General features: G+C 40.5%; 3 protein-coding genes across 4 annotated transcripts; all 3 read left to right on the top strand.

Moving 5' to 3' along the window:
* The first annotated feature begins 2,117 nt into the window (after positions 1-2,117).
* On the top strand, positions 2,118-6,787 carry LOC146365548 (alcohol dehydrogenase 1). Its single transcript, XM_084914295.1, has 9 exons — positions 2,118-2,234; positions 3,150-3,251; positions 4,805-4,946; positions 5,038-5,125; positions 5,228-5,447; positions 5,551-5,811; positions 5,917-6,049; positions 6,368-6,506; positions 6,600-6,787. The coding sequence occupies exons 1-9, from the start codon at positions 2,217-2,219 to the stop codon at positions 6,631-6,633; spliced, it is 1,137 nt and encodes a 378-aa protein (XP_084770421.1). The 5' UTR covers positions 2,118-2,216; the 3' UTR covers positions 6,634-6,787.
* A 655-nt stretch (positions 6,788-7,442) lies between these two features.
* On the top strand, positions 7,443-11,616 carry LOC146365547 (alcohol dehydrogenase 1-like). The gene is made up of 11 exons (XM_084914292.1): positions 7,443-7,542; positions 8,804-8,823; positions 8,956-9,057; positions 9,209-9,350; positions 9,611-9,698; positions 9,794-10,013; positions 10,155-10,415; positions 10,568-10,700; positions 11,088-11,226; positions 11,306-11,340; positions 11,422-11,616. Exons 1-10 carry the CDS (start codon positions 7,443-7,445, stop codon positions 11,337-11,339), a joined length of 1,239 nt encoding a protein of 412 aa, XP_084770418.1. The 3' UTR covers position 11,340; positions 11,422-11,616.
* Positions 11,617-12,671: 1,055 nt separating this feature from the next.
* Positions 12,672-16,180, top strand: LOC146365546 (alcohol dehydrogenase 1-like). Of its 2 annotated transcripts, none has more exons than XM_084914294.1 (9): positions 12,672-12,778; positions 13,719-13,820; positions 13,935-14,076; positions 14,528-14,615; positions 14,861-15,074; positions 15,181-15,441; positions 15,604-15,736; positions 15,826-15,964; positions 16,062-16,180. In XM_084914294.1, exons 1-9 carry the CDS (start codon positions 12,761-12,763, stop codon positions 16,093-16,095), a joined length of 1,131 nt encoding a protein of 376 aa, XP_084770420.1. In that variant the 5' UTR covers positions 12,672-12,760; the 3' UTR covers positions 16,096-16,180. The 2 variants fall into 2 exon arrangements, with proteins under 2 accessions (XP_084770420.1, XP_084770419.1); XM_084914293.1 differs by having other exon boundaries at positions 15,166-15,441.
* Positions 16,181-16,532: the final 352 nt, after the last annotated feature.

Raw genomic sequence — 16,532 nt, 5'->3', positions numbered from 1 at the left:
GCAGGTGACTATTACTGTGCATAATTATTAGGCAACTTAACAAAAAACAAATATTTACCCATTTCAATTATTTATTTTTACCAGTGAAACCAATATAACATCTCCACATTCACAAATATACATTTCTGACATTCAAAAACAAAACAAAAACAAATCAGCGACCAATATAGCCACCTTTCTTTGCAAGGACACTCAAAAGCCTGCCATCCACGGATTCTGTCAGTGTTTTGATCTGTTCACCATCAACATTGCGTGCAGCAGCAACCACAGCCTCCCAGACACTGTTCAGAGAGGTGTACTGTTTTCCCTCCTTGTAAATCTCACATTTGATGATGGACCACAGGTTCTCAATGGGGTTCAGATCAGGTGAACAAGGAGGCCATGTCATTAGTTTTTCTTCTTTTATACCCTTTCTTGCCAGCCACGCTGTGGAGTACTTGGACGCGTGTGATGGAGCATTGTCCTGCATGAAAATCATGTTTTTCTTGAAGGATGCAGACTTCTTCCTGTACCACTGCTTGAAGAAGGTGTCTTCCAGAAACTGGCAGTAGGACTGGGAGTTGAGCTTGACTCCATCCTCAACCCGAAAAGGCCCCACAAGCTCATCTTTGATGATACCAGCCCAAACCAGTACTCCACCTCCACCTTACTGGCGTCTGAGTCGGACTGGAGCTCTCTGCCCTTTACCAATCCAGCCACGGGCCCATCCATCTGGCCCATCAAGACTCACTCTCATTTCATCAGTCCATAAAACCTTAGAAAAATCAGTCTTGAGATATTTCTTGGCCCAGTCTTGACGTTTCAGCTTGTGTGTCTTGTTCAGTGGTGGTCGTCTTTCAGCCTTTCTTACCTTGGCCATGTCTCTGAGTATTGCACACCTTGTGCTTTTGGGCACTCCAGTGATGTTGCAGCTCTGAAATATGGCCAAACTGGTGGCAAGTGGCATCTTGGCAGCTGCACGCTTGACTTTTCTCAGTTCATGGGCAGTTATTTTGCGCCTTGGTTTTTCCACATGCTTCTTGCGACCCTGTTGACTATTTTGAATGAAACGCTTGATTGTTCGATGATCACACTTCAGAAGCTTTGCAATTTTGAGACTGCTGCATCCCTCTGCAAGATATCTCACTATTTTGGACTTTTCTGAGACGGTCAAGTCCTTCTTTTGACCCATTTTGCCAAAGGAAAGGACGTTGCCTAATAATTATGCACACCTGATATAGGGTGTTGATGTCATTAGACCACACCCCTTCTCATTACAGAGATGCACATCACCTAATATGCTTAATTGGTAGTAGGCTTTCGAGCCTATACAGCTTGGAGTAAGACAACATGCATGAAGAGGATGATGTAGACAAAATACTCATTTGCCTAATAATTCTGCACTCCCTGTATTGTATGTATGGTCGACTAGGTCTGTCATTTCAGCAGCAGGCAACTGCAACCGACAAATAAAGCTTATCCTTATCCTTTAGTAGCTAGAAATTCCCTGGTGAATTGATCTGATTCTGCAAGTGCTGTCCTGAGTTCATGTGTCAAAATAATATTAGCAGAGATGAGCCAACATGACGTGGTCTCTTTGTACTCTTAATCTTTAACCATATGAACTTGAGAGTTTGTAGCAAGTTTTATTTCATGGTCTTGAGAAGGGTAGTTGATAATTATAAAGTTTATGATGGCAGTTCTCTCACAGACTTGCATATTGACCTTTATCTATATAAGACTAAAGGTCTGATGCAATGTCTAGAACTGTTACTAAAGTCCAGTTACATTGTACACAAATCCAAAAGTTAACATTTCTAATGTGCCAACTTACTGTTACTCTGATTGTACAGTTGACTAAGAATTCATCTGTCAAATTTCCAAACTGTGAATGCGAAGCCTGAGTGCCACCGAAATCTTTGTCACCTCCTTGACATACTATATAAAGTTTTCAAAATTATAGAACAATTGTGATGATTGTTGTTGAGTGTCATAAACTGCGTAATTATAAAAAACACAGCAGCCTCCATATCTATTCTCCATATGAGTTTAAGCAAGGGAAGAAGAAAAACCGTTTTCAGTTTGCAATCACTGAAAATTCCCTGCCCATCTGGTGGTTGCGTAACTCCCTCTCCAGCTGTAGTATTTTAGCAGCAAGTCCAAGCGAGTTTCTCTGACTCCAGTCCTGCAGCTCCTGTTGCTTTCAACTTTTTGGTGACTCTGTCATAGTTGCAGAAATGTCCACCGCTGGTAAGGTAGGTACATAATTCCACATGGGAGGCCTCATTTACAGCTTTAATGTTTTAATGTGGGGTTTTTTGTTTGTTTTTTTTGTTTTTGTTTTGATGTTTCAAAAGTTTTTGTTGCAAACCTCAAATTAAAATATTGTACTTAGTTGAAATGTATTTTGCTGTACCTCTGTGTCTAAGTGTGGGTGGGTGTGTCATGAACACTGTAATAGCCGAAAGTGTTACAGATAAGGGTTTCAGGGCAATTGAGCAGTTGTTAACCTATATCCTTTTACACATGCATGTTTATTCCACTAAGCCCAGCCTAGAGTTACTACTTTGATTGCAATAAAACTGTGATGAAATACATCTGTGAAATATTGCGTTTCCTATTTTGACTTGGAATGCACTTTCAAGCCATCGAGACAGTTTTGTGCAACTGCAAATTTTGGCAAGGATGCTGCTGTGGAAGGCCAAAAGAAAAGTGTGGCGCATGCCCAAGAATTTAGTGCAAGGAATTCAAAAATAATGACCAAAAAGCCCCTTTATTTATGTAATGTAACAACATGTGATTTAGTGAATGGTTTATTTTGTGTTATTCAATTTCCAGAGTCTACATTTACTACATTTGCTAAATGAGACATGGACTTTAGACTGTTCCTTGTCATATGATGTTTGCCCTTCTGCAGGAAAAGCCTTATCTGAACTATTAAAACCAATCTGCTGTTAAACAGTGGCTCTTTTGCACAAACTCTTGCTTGCACCAGTTGAATAGTATAATTTAAAGATGTTTGAAATTTCTCGAGCTGTGCCAGGCAGGCATTAATGCACTTCAAATGACAAATGCTACATGAGTAGGTGCTTGTCATAACTCTCCAGAAACCCATCTTGGTATAGTTCAGCAGCACCCCAAAAATGTGACATTTCACACTGCAACTTTAGGTCATCAAGTGCAAGGCAGCAGTGGCCTGGGAGCCAAACAAGCCTATGGTGATTGAGGAGATTGAGGTAGCCCCACCTCAGGCCAATGAGGTCCGGATCAAGGTGAGAATCGACACACACACATTCACAGAGATCTCTTAGTGCACTTGTGTTGGTGAATGAAAGTAATCATAATAGTGGGTTCTAATCTAAGCAAAAGTTGCAGGAAACTGTTTCTCATGGTGAAACACAAAAAATGGGTAATAAGGCAAAAGTGAAAAATCTGAAAGATAAAAACTCGGATAACTAAAGAGCAGAATCTCCACTTCTTAGCTAATATTCAATTTGATATTTAAATGTAATTCTTCAGCTGTAACCTGTCAAGGACAAAGTGCAAGTGACAAAAATAGACATAAAGAAATATACAGGGTGGGCCATTTATATGGATACACCGTAATAACATGGGAATGGTTGGTGATATTAAAGTCCTGTTTGTAGCACATTAGTATTTGTGAGGGGGCAAACTCCTCAAGATGGGTGGTGACCATGGTGGCCATTTAGAAGTCGGCCATCTTGGATACAACTTTTGTTTTTTCAATAGGAAGAGGGCCATGTGACACATCAAACTTATTGGTAATGTCACAAGAAAAACAATGGTGTGCTTGGTTTCAACGTAACTTTCTTCTTTCATGAGCACCAACCATTCCCATTTTATTGCGGTGTATCCATATAAATGGCCCACCCTGTAGATCAAACAAATAAGACAGTGTTTACTTGCGGACGTATGATATCAGTCAGACCCAGTGAAACTACGTTGCTTAGTGACATGTCAGCACATTTCAATGTGAAATGCAGTCAGAATACCATCAGGTGCTCTGCAGACTGTTTGTAAAATAACTCTTAGCTCCTTTTTAGGATCTTAAAGTAATTCCAGGCTCATCTTCTCCAAGATTTCATGTCCAGTTGACTGACAAGAGGCACCGAGTTACAGAGATGAGACCTACATGTCACACAGTATATCTTGCCTTTAGCTCTAATAAAGTATACTAATGCAGCTTTTTATCAGCTATCATTAGCTAGCAAATGAGGCTATCATTATCTCCATTAGTTATCTAAAAACTGAGTCTCTGTTGGGAGCAGATATGAAAAATATTGTCTTTCAGTAGTACTTGTTGGTTCTATACCATTTAATACTGTTCAAAATGATTCTAAGGCTAAAAGCTGTAGGCGACAGTGAGCAGTTTTTTTTAACTAGTCATTATGGAATTGCAGTACACTATCCACACAGTATGACAAAAGAAACTGTGGGACTTGGACACCTTTTACCACAAAGAATAACCATGTGTGACCAGGTTTGATGGGGTGTAGCCACTGTATTTAATCTCTAAAAGTCCATGAAAAAGAGATGTTAGCCACTGGACTCAGATAAAGACCTAATAACATCCGGGGAAATTTTTAACCCCAGAAATGTTCTTCTTTAACAAAATGCTTCCTCATTTTGGGTGTATTTCTGGTATGTGTATAGCAAAAGACAGAGTTTTATCCATTCCCTTGCGTTTCCATTTCTTTCACATTCTTGCTATGTCAGGTAAAAAGCTTAGCAAACTGCACAGATAAAACCACAAGCCAAACTCTTCAAGTGTCCAAAAGAAACAAGCATCTGTGTTCTCATGCAGATCGTTGCAACTGGAGTGTGCCACACTGACCTGTACCACCTTTTTGAGGGCATGCACAAAGATGGCTTCCCAGCAGTGCTTGGACATGAGGGAGCCGGCATAGTAGAGAGCGTTGGCTCCGGCGTTACTGAATTTCAGCCAGGTCAGTTAAAGCTTTCATTTGTCTGTCTTGTCATGTTCACCAGGTGGTCTCTGTAAGATGCAGCATTCTCAGCCTTGTTTTTGAATTTTAGGAGACAAGGTGATCCCTCTGTTCATCTCCCAGTGTCGGGAATGTCGCTTCTGTAAGAATCCTAAGACCAATCAGTGTGAAAAAGGGTGGTGAGTTAATAGTTTTCTTAATTTCGCTTAATCGTAGAATTTGTTTTATATGTACCCTCTGCCACAAAGTACTATATTTTTTAACCAATGTTTTCTGTACAGGGCTGCTGATAGTCATGATGTGATGGCTTTAGCAGAATCCAGGTTCACCTGTAAGGGGAAGAAGGTGCTGCAGTTTATGGGGACCAGCACCTTCTCTGAGTACACTGTGATGAACCAGATGGCTGTGGCTAAGATCGACCCGGCTGCTCCTCTGGATAAAGTCTGCCTCCTTGGGTGTGGGGTCTGCACTGGATATGGGGCAGCTGTTAATACCGCTAAGGTGTGTATGTAGGTTTGACAGCAGGCGAAGATTGATGTTTGTTACTGTATGAAGTCTTAACAAGTCCAGAGTATCCAAACTGACTAATTTTTTTTTCCTCCAGGTTGAGCCGGGCTCCACCTGTGCCGTGTTTGGTCTGGGAGCTGTGGGTTTGGCTGCAGTCATGGGTTGCAAGGCTGCAGGAGCCAAAAGGATTATCGCTGTTGACATCAATCCAGACAAGTTTGAGAAGGCCAAAGTGTTTGGAGCCACGGAGTTTGTGAACCCAAAGGATCACAACAAACCCATCAATGAAGTTTTGGCTGAGATGACAAACGGAGGTGTGGACTACTCCCTGGAATGTGTCGGGAACGTGGCAGTCATGGTGAGGCAGACTGACAAATTCAAATACAGACTGGATCAGTTTGTAAATGTAGTCAAGAACCCATGTTTACAAGTCAGCTGACATTTGGCTGGTTTTATCATGTAGCGCAGTGCCTTGGAGTCTTGTATCAAAGGCTGGGGTGTCAGCGTGCTGGTTGGCTGGACTGATCTCCACGACTTTGCAGCCCGACCCATTCAGCTCATTGCTGGACGTACATGGAAGGGCTCTTTGTTTGGAGGTGAGGCACATGTGATCATCCACACTAACTAATGTAATTTAATTTAACCACCACCGCAGCATTACTGAGCACAGCTTCCAGTTTTGGGGGGTGTTTCTGTGTCCATATGCAGCTAACTTTCTTCAGCTTTACATCAGCACATTGAGTGCAGCACCAGGTTGTATTCAGCACATTCAAACATCTGCACATTTTCCATAATTGGTTTCACACACCAAATTACCAAGAACAGTACCTCCTGTGCTGTGACAGTGGCCAGAAGGCTTGAAGTGAGAAAAGACTAATTGATGTTATAATATGCTTTTTATATCTGGGGCTCAGGATTTAAGAGTAAGGATGGCGTCCCTGAGATGGTTAAAGCCTACCTGAACAAGAAGGTGAAGCTGGATGAGTTCATCACTCATAAAATGACTTTGGACCAGGTCAACGATGCCATTGAACTGATGAAGCACGGCAAATGGTACATACTTTCTCAATTATTACTAACTAGATGCAAAAATGAAAAACTAATAGGTGCAAGTCTTCTAATTTGTGCTTTGTATTTGTTTCCCAGCATCCGGACAGTTCTGAGTGTTTCTCCACAGTAAGACCACTTCATTCCTCAGTAATCTGAAGCCATGCTCTACAGTGAACACCATTCAGCAGATTATGTGCAGATTGTGTTTGTAAGAATTATCATCAGTGTTCACATGATCAAAATCTGAGGAGTGTTTGTGCAGCAAAATAAATGGTTTTAACAGATGACTGGTTTCCTCACTTCTGATCAGATTTGGTTGTGTTATTTTATAAGTCAGTACAGAAGCTGTAATTCAGTTCACTATTACACTGGTTTTAGTGTGGCACAAGCTTTCTAGTCACTTTAGATTTACAGACAGAATTACTTAGCCTTCTTTTCAGTAACAGTTCCTGGAGTTCTAGAGGAAGCACAAAGAGAACATGTGCAGAAGGGTCTTCCACAGGTTTGAACCCAGGGCCAACTTCTTGTTGGGTGATTGAGTTAATCACTGAGCCACCATCGTACTGTGCATTCAGAAATACTGTCCTGAGTCATTTTTCTGGGGTTGTTGGATGAAAAAACAAAACAAACAAAACTGTCTTTCACTGTAGATTCATATTAAATTCATATTATATTTATATTTTTATATTTTTATTTTTGTACTTGATAGATAGCCTAGCTTAGAATAAACTCCCATCAATTATGATGATGGTGATGATTATTATTAATGTTATTGTTATTGTTATTATAATTATTATTATTATTGTTGCTGTTGTTGTTGTTGTTGTTGTTGTTATTATTATACATTATACATTATTTGCAGTCGGACTTTGAGTCATTTTAACGTTCCAGGTCAGCTCATTTAGGCATGCCTCATTAGCCACTTTCCTTATAAGGAAAATGCAGCTGCAAAGCGAATATTGGCCAGCCCTTAATTACCACCCTGCACCTTGGAGCATCAGCTGTTTCCCACCTGTTGCAGACCCGCTATTTCGTCCAGGTATGTGCAAGTTGCTTTCTTTGTGATTGTGTTTACGGTCTCGTTCTGCACTTCTGCCCTGAAATAGCAAAACTTAAAATCGTTTAACTGATCTCTCCTTCATTGCTGTGTTGTTGTGCATTTTTGAAATGCTGCCAGTAATGTTAGAGGTTTTCTGAGCAATGGGAACTCAGAATCATTGTTTCAACATGGTAACCCAAGCTAGCTCATGTTTCATTATAAACTAGTAAGAGGAGTCGAGCAACTCTGAAAAAAGTGACCTTGTTCTAGCAAGGTTGATCAGAGTGAGTTTCAACACCTGTGTTCCTCCTGATATAAGTAAAGCAAATCCATCCTAAGTGAAATGGTATCCTTTTAATGTGGACTATGTAGCATTTTAACTTAAAGAATTGGAGGGATAATGGAAAGCTTTTTGTTATTCCTTGTCTTCCCAGTTATAATTTACCCTACTTTAAATTTCATTAACAAATAAAAGAACCATATGATTGATGATTACATTTGAGTTTAAAGAAATTGAATCAAATTAAATGTAATCACCTTTAACGTAACTGGGATTAAAGCAACTGCAGATTGAGTCAAAGCTACAGTGTACTTATGCGTGTGTGGTGTTCAGACACAGTCAGGCCTCCTTTAACCCCTCAGTGGAAAATCTGAAGCTTTAGACTGATTTGATGACACAATATTGTACCTCTCCAAATCAACCTTTCTGCACCCTGGATTCAAAACATCTTTGAAATCAATTTAAGATTAAAATTAGACCATTCATTTACAGACTGGCCCTCAAATAGTCGCGTTATCGCAAAAGAGTTTAGATTTAACCTTACATTTAAAATTCAGCTTTTCGGTTTAACACCTATATTTCACCTTTAGATGGAACTGGTTTGCAAATGTTGCAAACATGGTTTGAAGAGTTTTTGTTTTTAAATCCACATTTTAAAGTTTGGAACCAAATTATTGACTTCAGCATGGTTTAGTTTACAAAACACAAAATGGTTAATTGTAAAGCTTGGATGTCATATGTGGGGAACATTTGTATTTGAAGCCGCGTCTGTTTAACCTAACTGGTTTGCTGGTTAATAGTAGTAGTTGGGTAAATGAGTTAAAGTCTAGCTCTAAACAAGCCCCACCCCCTCCAGTTTCTAGTTTCATTCAAAAGAACACCGTTCACAACATTTGAAAGCATCACAAGATCTCGGATATGAAAACTGGGTTATTGATTGGTTTTGAATTTTCAAGTCATCTCTCCACCTTTTTGTTACAGAAATGACCACTGCTGGTAATGTAAGTGTAACATTTCCTTTCTTTTATTTCCTTCTATAATTTTTTTTTTTCTCAAAATTAAGGCTGAAAAAGGCTAATTTAATCATATGCATTGGACTTGGAATTTTCTTCTTCCTCCAACTTCCCCTTTAGGTTATCAAGTGCAAGGCTGTAGTAGCCTGGGAGCCCCAGCAGCCTGTGGTGATTGAGGAGGTAGAGGTAGCACCACCCCAGGCCAATGAGGTCCGCATCAAGGTGAGACATCCACTTTCAAGACTTGCAGGCCCTCTCATCCTCTGAAATTATCCTGGCGCGATGTAGTACCTCCATAAAGTTCCTGTTTTACCAGAAGATGCACCAGAAACAACCCTGACTTTGGATTTGATTATTATTCCCGTGGTTACAGATTGTTTCAACAGCGCTGTGCCATTCAGACCTGTACTGCCTGTTGAAGGTTGTGGAGAAGGATTTTTTCCCAGTCGTCCTCGGCCATGAGGCGGCCGGCATTGTCGAGAGTGTTGGGCCTGGAGTCACAGAATTTCAGCCAGGTCAGTTTTTAACTTTGAACAAATTAAACTTCTCTCCGTGAACAAAAGATTGACCCTGACATCAGCCACAGCTGTTCCCATGGTGTTCAGGTTGGTTTTTGGAAGAGACTTGATTGCCTTTGTCCAAAGGGTGGTTTTAATTGTAAATTGTGGTGTTCAAATTTTTAAATTCTCAATGCAAGTGAAAGTAAATGTGGTCCATCAGCGGGCACTCGATCAATACGCCAAAGCAGAACGTGTGACAATTTATTTTTCCTCAGGAGACAAGGTGATTCCTCTCTACCTTCCTCAGTGTGGAGAATGTCGCTTCTGTAAGAGCCCTAAGACAAACCAGTGTGATGTAATTTGGTGAGTGCAATGTTGCTTTATTCTCACCTCTCATCACCACAATGTGCTGATGCGTACTCTTGAGGAGGTTCATGTTTTCCCTCTATCTTGTTCAGGACTAGAATGGGTTCAAAAGAAATGGCACTGGCAAAGTCCAGGTTAACCTGTAATGGGCAGAAGCTGCGGCAGTTTATGGGAATCAGCACCTTCTCTGAGTACACTGTGACTCATCAGATGGCTGTGGCTAAGATTGACCCTGATGCTCCTCTGGATAAAGTCTGCCTTCTTGGGTGTGGGGTCTGCACTGGGTATGGGGCAGCTGTTAATACTGCTAAGGTGTGTATGCTGCTAGAACTGAAAAGTTTTTGTTTTGGGGTTTTTTTTTTGTTTTTTGTTTTTTTTGTTTTTTTTTTTTAAATAACGAGCTGTAAACACTCATCCAAAATGAGTCCCGTTTACTGAAATAATCTCCTGCAGGTTGAGCCAGGCTCCACCTGTGCTGTGTTTGGTCTGGGAGCTGTGGGTTTGGCTGCAGTCATGGGATGCAAGGCTGCAGGAGCCAAAAGGATTATCGCTGTTGACATCAACCCAGACAAGTTTGAGAAAGCCAGGGAGTTTGGAGCTACTGACTTCGTCAATCCCAAAGATCACAATAAACCCATTAGTCAAGTGCTAATGGAGATGACTGGTGGAGGTGTGGACTACTCCCTGGAATGTGTTGGTGATGTGGAATGCATGGTAGGGGAATTTTATGGACTTTAGATTCTCAATAGAGGGAATTGAGTGAAACAATTTCTTTTTGTTTTTAAAACACAAAAAGACCTTGAGTCAGTTTAGTCTTTTCAGTGACTTCTATCCTTCTGCTGACTTGGTACCATTTCTCCATCTAGCGCAGTGCTTTGGAGTCCTGTGTGAAAGGCTGGGGTGTCAGTGTGATCGTGGGATTGACAGACATGCAAGACGTAGCCACCCGACCTCTTCAGCTCACCTCAGGACGTACATGGACTGGCTGCCTGTTTGGAGGTGAGACAAATGTGACCATAACCAGTGGTTCTAGTGGGCTGGACCAGCGTACAACATTTTCACATGAGTAATTAAATCTGATGGGCAGCTCACAGCAAATTGTTTGGTCTAAGCTGGCATGCTTCTCCAAATTAGGATTAAAGTATGCTTGGTATGCAGCCCACCTGTTATAAGGCAAGAAGCGGGGCACTCCCTGGAGAGGTCCCCAGTCAGCTGGACATATAGCATTCAAATGTAAAATATGATATTCTTAAAACTACATGGTACTTCAGCTAGCCATGTCATGAATTAGACTGAGATCTGCATAATTTCTTGCATCTTCTGTTGTAACAAACTGGTTAGTGCCGTTCTAACTTGTGTGTTTGACTCATCTTTGGGTGGGGTCAGGATTTAAAAGTAAGGATGCTGTTCCTAAGATGGTGAAAGACTACCTGGAAAAGAAACTGAAGCTGGATGAGTTTATCAGTCACACTATGACTATGGATGAAATCAATGATGCCATTGACCTAATGAAGCAAGGCAAATGGTACGTACATCCTCGGCTGACATAACTTAATTACTAGATGCCCAAAACGAAGACCTAATTTGTGTTGTTTATTTCAAAGCATCCGGACAGTTATGAGTGTTTGTCCAGAATGAGGTAAAACACAGCAAATGGTAGATTTACACTCACTGGCTGACTAAATGACACATTAATCATTCTTTTTCTTTCTGTATCCAGGTGGTCATGAGTTTCTCCACGAAATGAACTCGAGTCCTGAATTCAACAACCCTAAATTAACTCATCACTACACTGGATTTCAAACTGTGCATAAAGGGAATCGGACATCCATGGATGGTTGAAAACTGTGATAAGAGAAACTAAACACTGTTTAAAGAGCAAAATAAATGGTTTAAACAAATCTGTGTAGTTTATGGTTTTGTTGTACAATATATTAAGCAATGCATTGAATAGAGCCAGATGTAGTGACTCACATTTCATTAAGACTCGTGCACATATTGCCTTTTAAAGTTTATTTGTGTTTAACACACTTTGCAATGCCTGAACTAATGGTTTTCAGAGTTTGACTATTTAATAACTGCTGCTCACATTTACACACAGCCTAATATAAATATGTGCTTAACATAGCAGGGAGTGCTGTCGTCAACCCGCTAGTTTTGTCACAGTTGTCCCTTGTTAACTTTAATGTAATTGCTTATGGCAGTGAACACCACTTCCGAATTCCAAACAGATCTGCCATTTGTATTCCTATCCTCAGATCCTTTTGATCCTGGCTTCACATGCACCTGATTCAATCTTCTGCAATGACCATTCAGTACCAACTGTACACTTAAACTAATAGTTCTAGATTTCTGTACAGAATTGGTTTCTGCTGATCAGGAGCAGATCTGTGCTTCTGTGTTCAGCCAGGGTTCTGTTTGCCATCCTACAAAGAGGGGGGGGGGACTGAAACTTCAGCTCAAGTCCACATATTCTAAATTGTTTACTCATGTTGTCATGTGTTGCAGTAAACTTGTCAATTGCCCTTTGACCCTCTTTAACTCAGGACACATTGGGAATGTCCTGAAACACTTGCTGGCTTGCATGCACTGCAAGAATGAAGTGTGATAACAGGACAGCATACTGCATTTGCGGTGGGTGTGTGGTGTGTTTTGGTTTTCTTCATAAATAGCATGCTATGTAGTCTGGATATTCTGAGGCATGTTGGAAATTAAAAATAAAGTTCAACAGTTTTAGGATTACCTGAAGATTTTTGCATTAGGGAATTTGTCATATTCTGCAAGTACATGTAAAAAGTGCTGATTTCACAATACCACCACAGGTGAGCAGTATTCCCCGAGGCAGTATGACCATGTACATCTTTTCCTTTGAACAGAAACTTGACTATAATAATGAAGTACATGTAATTTCCAGATCGTAAACTGTCTCATATAAAATGCTTGCGTAACTGTGCTGGGTAAACCTGACCTCTGAAGTCCCTGCCAATCGAAATGTTTATGCATCACTGCAGAATTTAAAGTCCGTTCTTCTGTCGTGTTTTCCTCATTTGGTTGCAGAAATGGCCACAGCTGGTAAGGTAAGTAAATCATTTAAATGTGTTTCAATTACTTTTGCAGATTTTTATATTTTTTTTTTATAAAGGAAAGAATATCATAACACTTTGCATGTGCTATGATTTAATGGTTTGCTTTGCACATTCATATATTTTAGCAAAATCATATTTTCCTCTTGAGAGATTAGTATTGTACTGATTTTACTGCTTAATTTATTAAGAATAGAACCACCAGGAGGGGTCACGTTGAGTCATGTGTGGCATAGCTGCAATGAAATAAAGTCTGCATTGAAACTGTGAAGCAGGCATCAAAAACAGATCATCTACTATTTAAAATTAACCTCAAAGCCAACTACAAAAACACAAACTAATATTGTAAAATAATTATTTAAACTGAACAAAGTTTATCATCTCATCCACATCTGCCTCTAAGGCTCATGACAAAATGTGTCTTAAAATTGTGTTGCCAGGGCAGCCAGCATGTGGTTGGATATTAATTTCTATGGGGTGAAAATGACCACCTCGGTAGACCCTCTAAGTCAGGGGTGTCCAACTCAAGGCTCCAAGGGCCGATGTCTGATGTCCTGCAGGTTTTAGATGTGTTCTTGATCCGACACAGCTGATTTAAATAGCTACATTACTGCCTCAACATGTCTTGAAGTTCTCCAGGAGCATGGTAATGAACTAATCATTTGATTCAGATGTGTTGACCCAGGGTGAGATCTAAAACCTGCAGGGCACCGGCCCTTGACGCCTGGAGTTGGACACCCCTGGTGTAAGTGGTCATAATAGTTACAAAACTTTTGAAATGGCACTAATGTTAAGGGGGGTCAGCCACTGATTAATAATTTCCTTTATTGCATACTTAAAGATTTTTATTTAAATTTCTCCATCTGCTCTGTTAAGTTGGTTTACAGAAATGACCTTGGTGGATAATTTTAATATTGTAACTCTGCCATTTAAGGTCATCAAGTGCAAGGCAGCAGTGGCCTGGGAATCCAGCAAGCCTCTGGTGATTGAAGAAATAGAGGTAGCCCCACCCCAGGCCAATGAGGTCCGCATTAAGGTAAGAAGCAGCCGGCTTTGATACTCTTTTATGCATGTATGTTCTTTACGCTTTTCTACAACTAAACTCCTATAATCTCATTCAGTGCTTTTTTTACCGTCATATTTGCTGTAGATTGTGGCAACATCTCTGTGCCATTCAGACCTGTACTTCCTTAATGAGAGTCTGGACAAATTGCTCTTCCCAACCATCCTCGGTCATGAGGCAGCCGGCATTGTAGAGAGTGTTGGGCTGGGAGTCACGGAATTTCAGCCAGGTTTGTTTGAGATTGTTTAACATCCAAAAATATGCTTATTTGCATTTTGTGCAAGAGAGAAATAAGAAGACTCATCTCAATCCTGTGTCTAAAGTCTGTAACAAATTTGCAACAAAAATGCAAACAACTATAAAACAAAAAGGTAATGTTTCATTTAGTATTCTTTTCTGTACTAGAAATGTATATTTTAGAATTTTAAGGATATTTTATCTTGCAGTGTTTTGAAAACGAATTCATGCTGGAATGGATGGAGTTTAAAAATGTTCAGACTTTCATAATTTGTTCATACGCAAGGTCAGAAGCACTTCTAAATTTGTTCATGGAGCATAAACAAGTTAGGTGCTCTATGTGAAATGTTTGTCATCCTCTGTGGATGTGAAATGTTTGACAGGTTACGTATGGATTTGTGTATACATGCTGTAAATGAGGCTCAATGCCTTCTGTCTTCCAGGAGACAAGGTAATTCCTCTTTTCCTACTCCAGTGTGGAGAATGTCGCTTCTGTAAGAGTCCTAAGACCAACCGGTGTGAAGAAGCAACGTGAGACTCATTTCATGCCATCTTATTCAGTTTTCATGTGCTTTTACACACATTGCACATTTTTACAGACTAGATATAAATGTTATGAAAGTATTCCGACTACTCGTCTTTTTATCAACTAGGTTACTGTTGATTTCATTCCTTCTATATTATTCACGGCACCATCTAAAAGGAACAAGAGGAATACTTTTAAAAGTTGTTTTGGATTTTTTTTTTTTTATGCACATCAAATATGTCTTGTTTAGGAAAAGGTACGCCCAGAAAAGCACAGAACATTCCAGGCTTACCTGTAAGGGGCAGAAACTGCAGCAATTTTTGGGGACTGGGACCTTCTCTGAGTACACTGTGATGAACCAGATGGCTGTGGTTAAAATCGACTCTGCTGCTCCTCTGGATAAAGTCTGCCTCCTTGGGTGTGGGGTCTGCACTGGATATGGGGCAGCTGTTAATACTGCTAAGGTGTGTATGGTGGGCTAATGGAATAGCCATTGGAATTGGACATTTTGTGCTGGGGGTGTTTAATTTAATTTTTATGTCCAGTTTTGATCAGTCTCCTTTCCTGCAGATTGAGCCAGGCTCCACCTGTGCCGTGTTTGGTCTGGGAGCTGTGGGTTTGGCTGCAGTCATGGGTTGCAAGGCTGCAGGAGCCAAAAGGATTATCGCTGTTGACATCAACCCAGACAAGTTTGAGAAGGCCAAAGTGTTTGGTGCTACTGACTTCGTCAATCCCAAGGATCACAATAAACCCATTAGTCAAGTGCTAATGGAGATGACTGATGGAGGTGTGGACTACTCCCTGGAATGTATTGGGAATGTGGAATGCATGGTGAGGAAGATTTAATCTACTCGGTAGTATCAAATGTCTAGTTTAGTAAAAGTCAACTAAACCTTGCTCTTTTCCAGCAGTGGTTATTTAAGAAGTCCTTCATTAACATATCCTTGTATCCTTCTGCATACAATTCTGCTGCTCCGCTGTTTCTCCATGTAGCGCAGTGCTTTGGAATCTTGTGTGGCAGGCTGGGGCGTTAGCGTCATTGTTGGATGGACAGACATGCATGACGTAGCCACCCGACCTATTAATCTCATGCTTGGACGTACATGGACTGGGTGCTTGTTTGGAGGTGAGATAAATATAAGGGAGCTTACGGTGTCTTTATTATGCTTATGTTGAGATTCATTACAGCTTGTCGTTTTGTCTTTTGGGGATCAGGATTTAAGGGTAAGGATGGCATTCCTAGGATGGTTAAAGCATATCTGGACAAGAAGGTGATGCTGGACGAGTTCATTACTCACAACATGACTCTGGACCAGATCAACGACGCCATTGAACTGTTGAAGAACGGCAAAAGGTAGATTTGCTGTACTATACTTTCTCCTCCATTGAGTCAACAGCAACACAGATTAGTCCAAAACTTTGCTCAAATCTTTTCTCCTTTTTCCCCACAGTATCCGCACAGTCATGAGATTTTCTCCACAATAATGCCGCTGTGCTGCCTTCAATAACACTAAAGTTACTACCAGCCAACACTAATCAGTGTTTGAAGAGTAAAATAAATGGTCTCCCAGATGGATCTGTGTGTGTACTCATTTTTTTGGGCTGCATGTTCAGTGTCTTCTGCTATATCCACGATTTCACTACTAAACTGTACTTAAAGGGGCCTATTAGCTGCCAGCTGCTGGAAAGGTGGGGTGAATAAGTTGCCAGCTTACAGCCAACAGACTTGCTTAACCATATTCACACCTACAGTAAATTTAGAAGCACAAGTTCACCCAACATACATGTCTTTTGACTATGGGAGGAAGATGGAGTACCCACACAGGCACAAAGAGAACATGTAAACTCCATTCAAATCCAGGATCTATTTGCTGTGAGGAACCGTGCTAACCAAATATTAATAGATTTCTATAAAATTAACC

This window comes from Perissodus microlepis, chromosome 19 (genome assembly GCF_051167445.1).
Source record: "Perissodus microlepis isolate ML-2025 ecotype Zambia chromosome 19, ASM5116744v1, whole genome shotgun sequence".
NCBI classification, from domain to species: domain Eukaryota; kingdom Metazoa; phylum Chordata; class Actinopteri; order Cichliformes; family Cichlidae; genus Perissodus; species Perissodus microlepis.
The sequence above is the reverse complement of the archived record's forward strand: the minus strand, read 5'-3'. Positions and strand labels throughout refer to the sequence as shown.

Excerpts from the sequence above, each read along its gene's own strand:
- LOC146365548 (XM_084914295.1), top strand. Across the intron at positions 5,448-5,550 it reads CAGCTGTTAATACCGCTAAG|GTTGAGCCGGGCTCCACCTG; the intron begins GTGTGTATGTAG and ends TTTTTCCTCCAG. Across the intron at positions 6,507-6,599 it reads CTGATGAAGCACGGCAAATG|CATCCGGACAGTTCTGAGTG; the intron begins GTACATACTTTC and ends TTTGTTTCCCAG.
- LOC146365547 (XM_084914292.1), top strand. The coding sequence starts at position 7,443 with ATGCAGCTGCAAAGCGAATATTGGCCAGCCCTTAATTACCACCCTGCA. Across the intron at positions 7,543-8,803 it reads AGACCCGCTATTTCGTCCAG|AAATGACCACTGCTGGTAAT; the intron begins GTATGTGCAAGT and ends TTTTTGTTACAG. Across the intron at positions 10,416-10,567 it reads TTGGTGATGTGGAATGCATG|CGCAGTGCTTTGGAGTCCTG; the intron begins GTAGGGGAATTT and ends TTCTCCATCTAG.
- LOC146365546 (XM_084914293.1), top strand. Across the intron at positions 14,616-14,860 it reads AACCGGTGTGAAGAAGCAAC|GAAAAGGTACGCCCAGAAAA; the intron begins GTGAGACTCATT and ends TGTCTTGTTTAG. Across the intron at positions 15,965-16,061 it reads CTGTTGAAGAACGGCAAAAG|TATCCGCACAGTCATGAGAT; the intron begins GTAGATTTGCTG and ends TTTTCCCCACAG.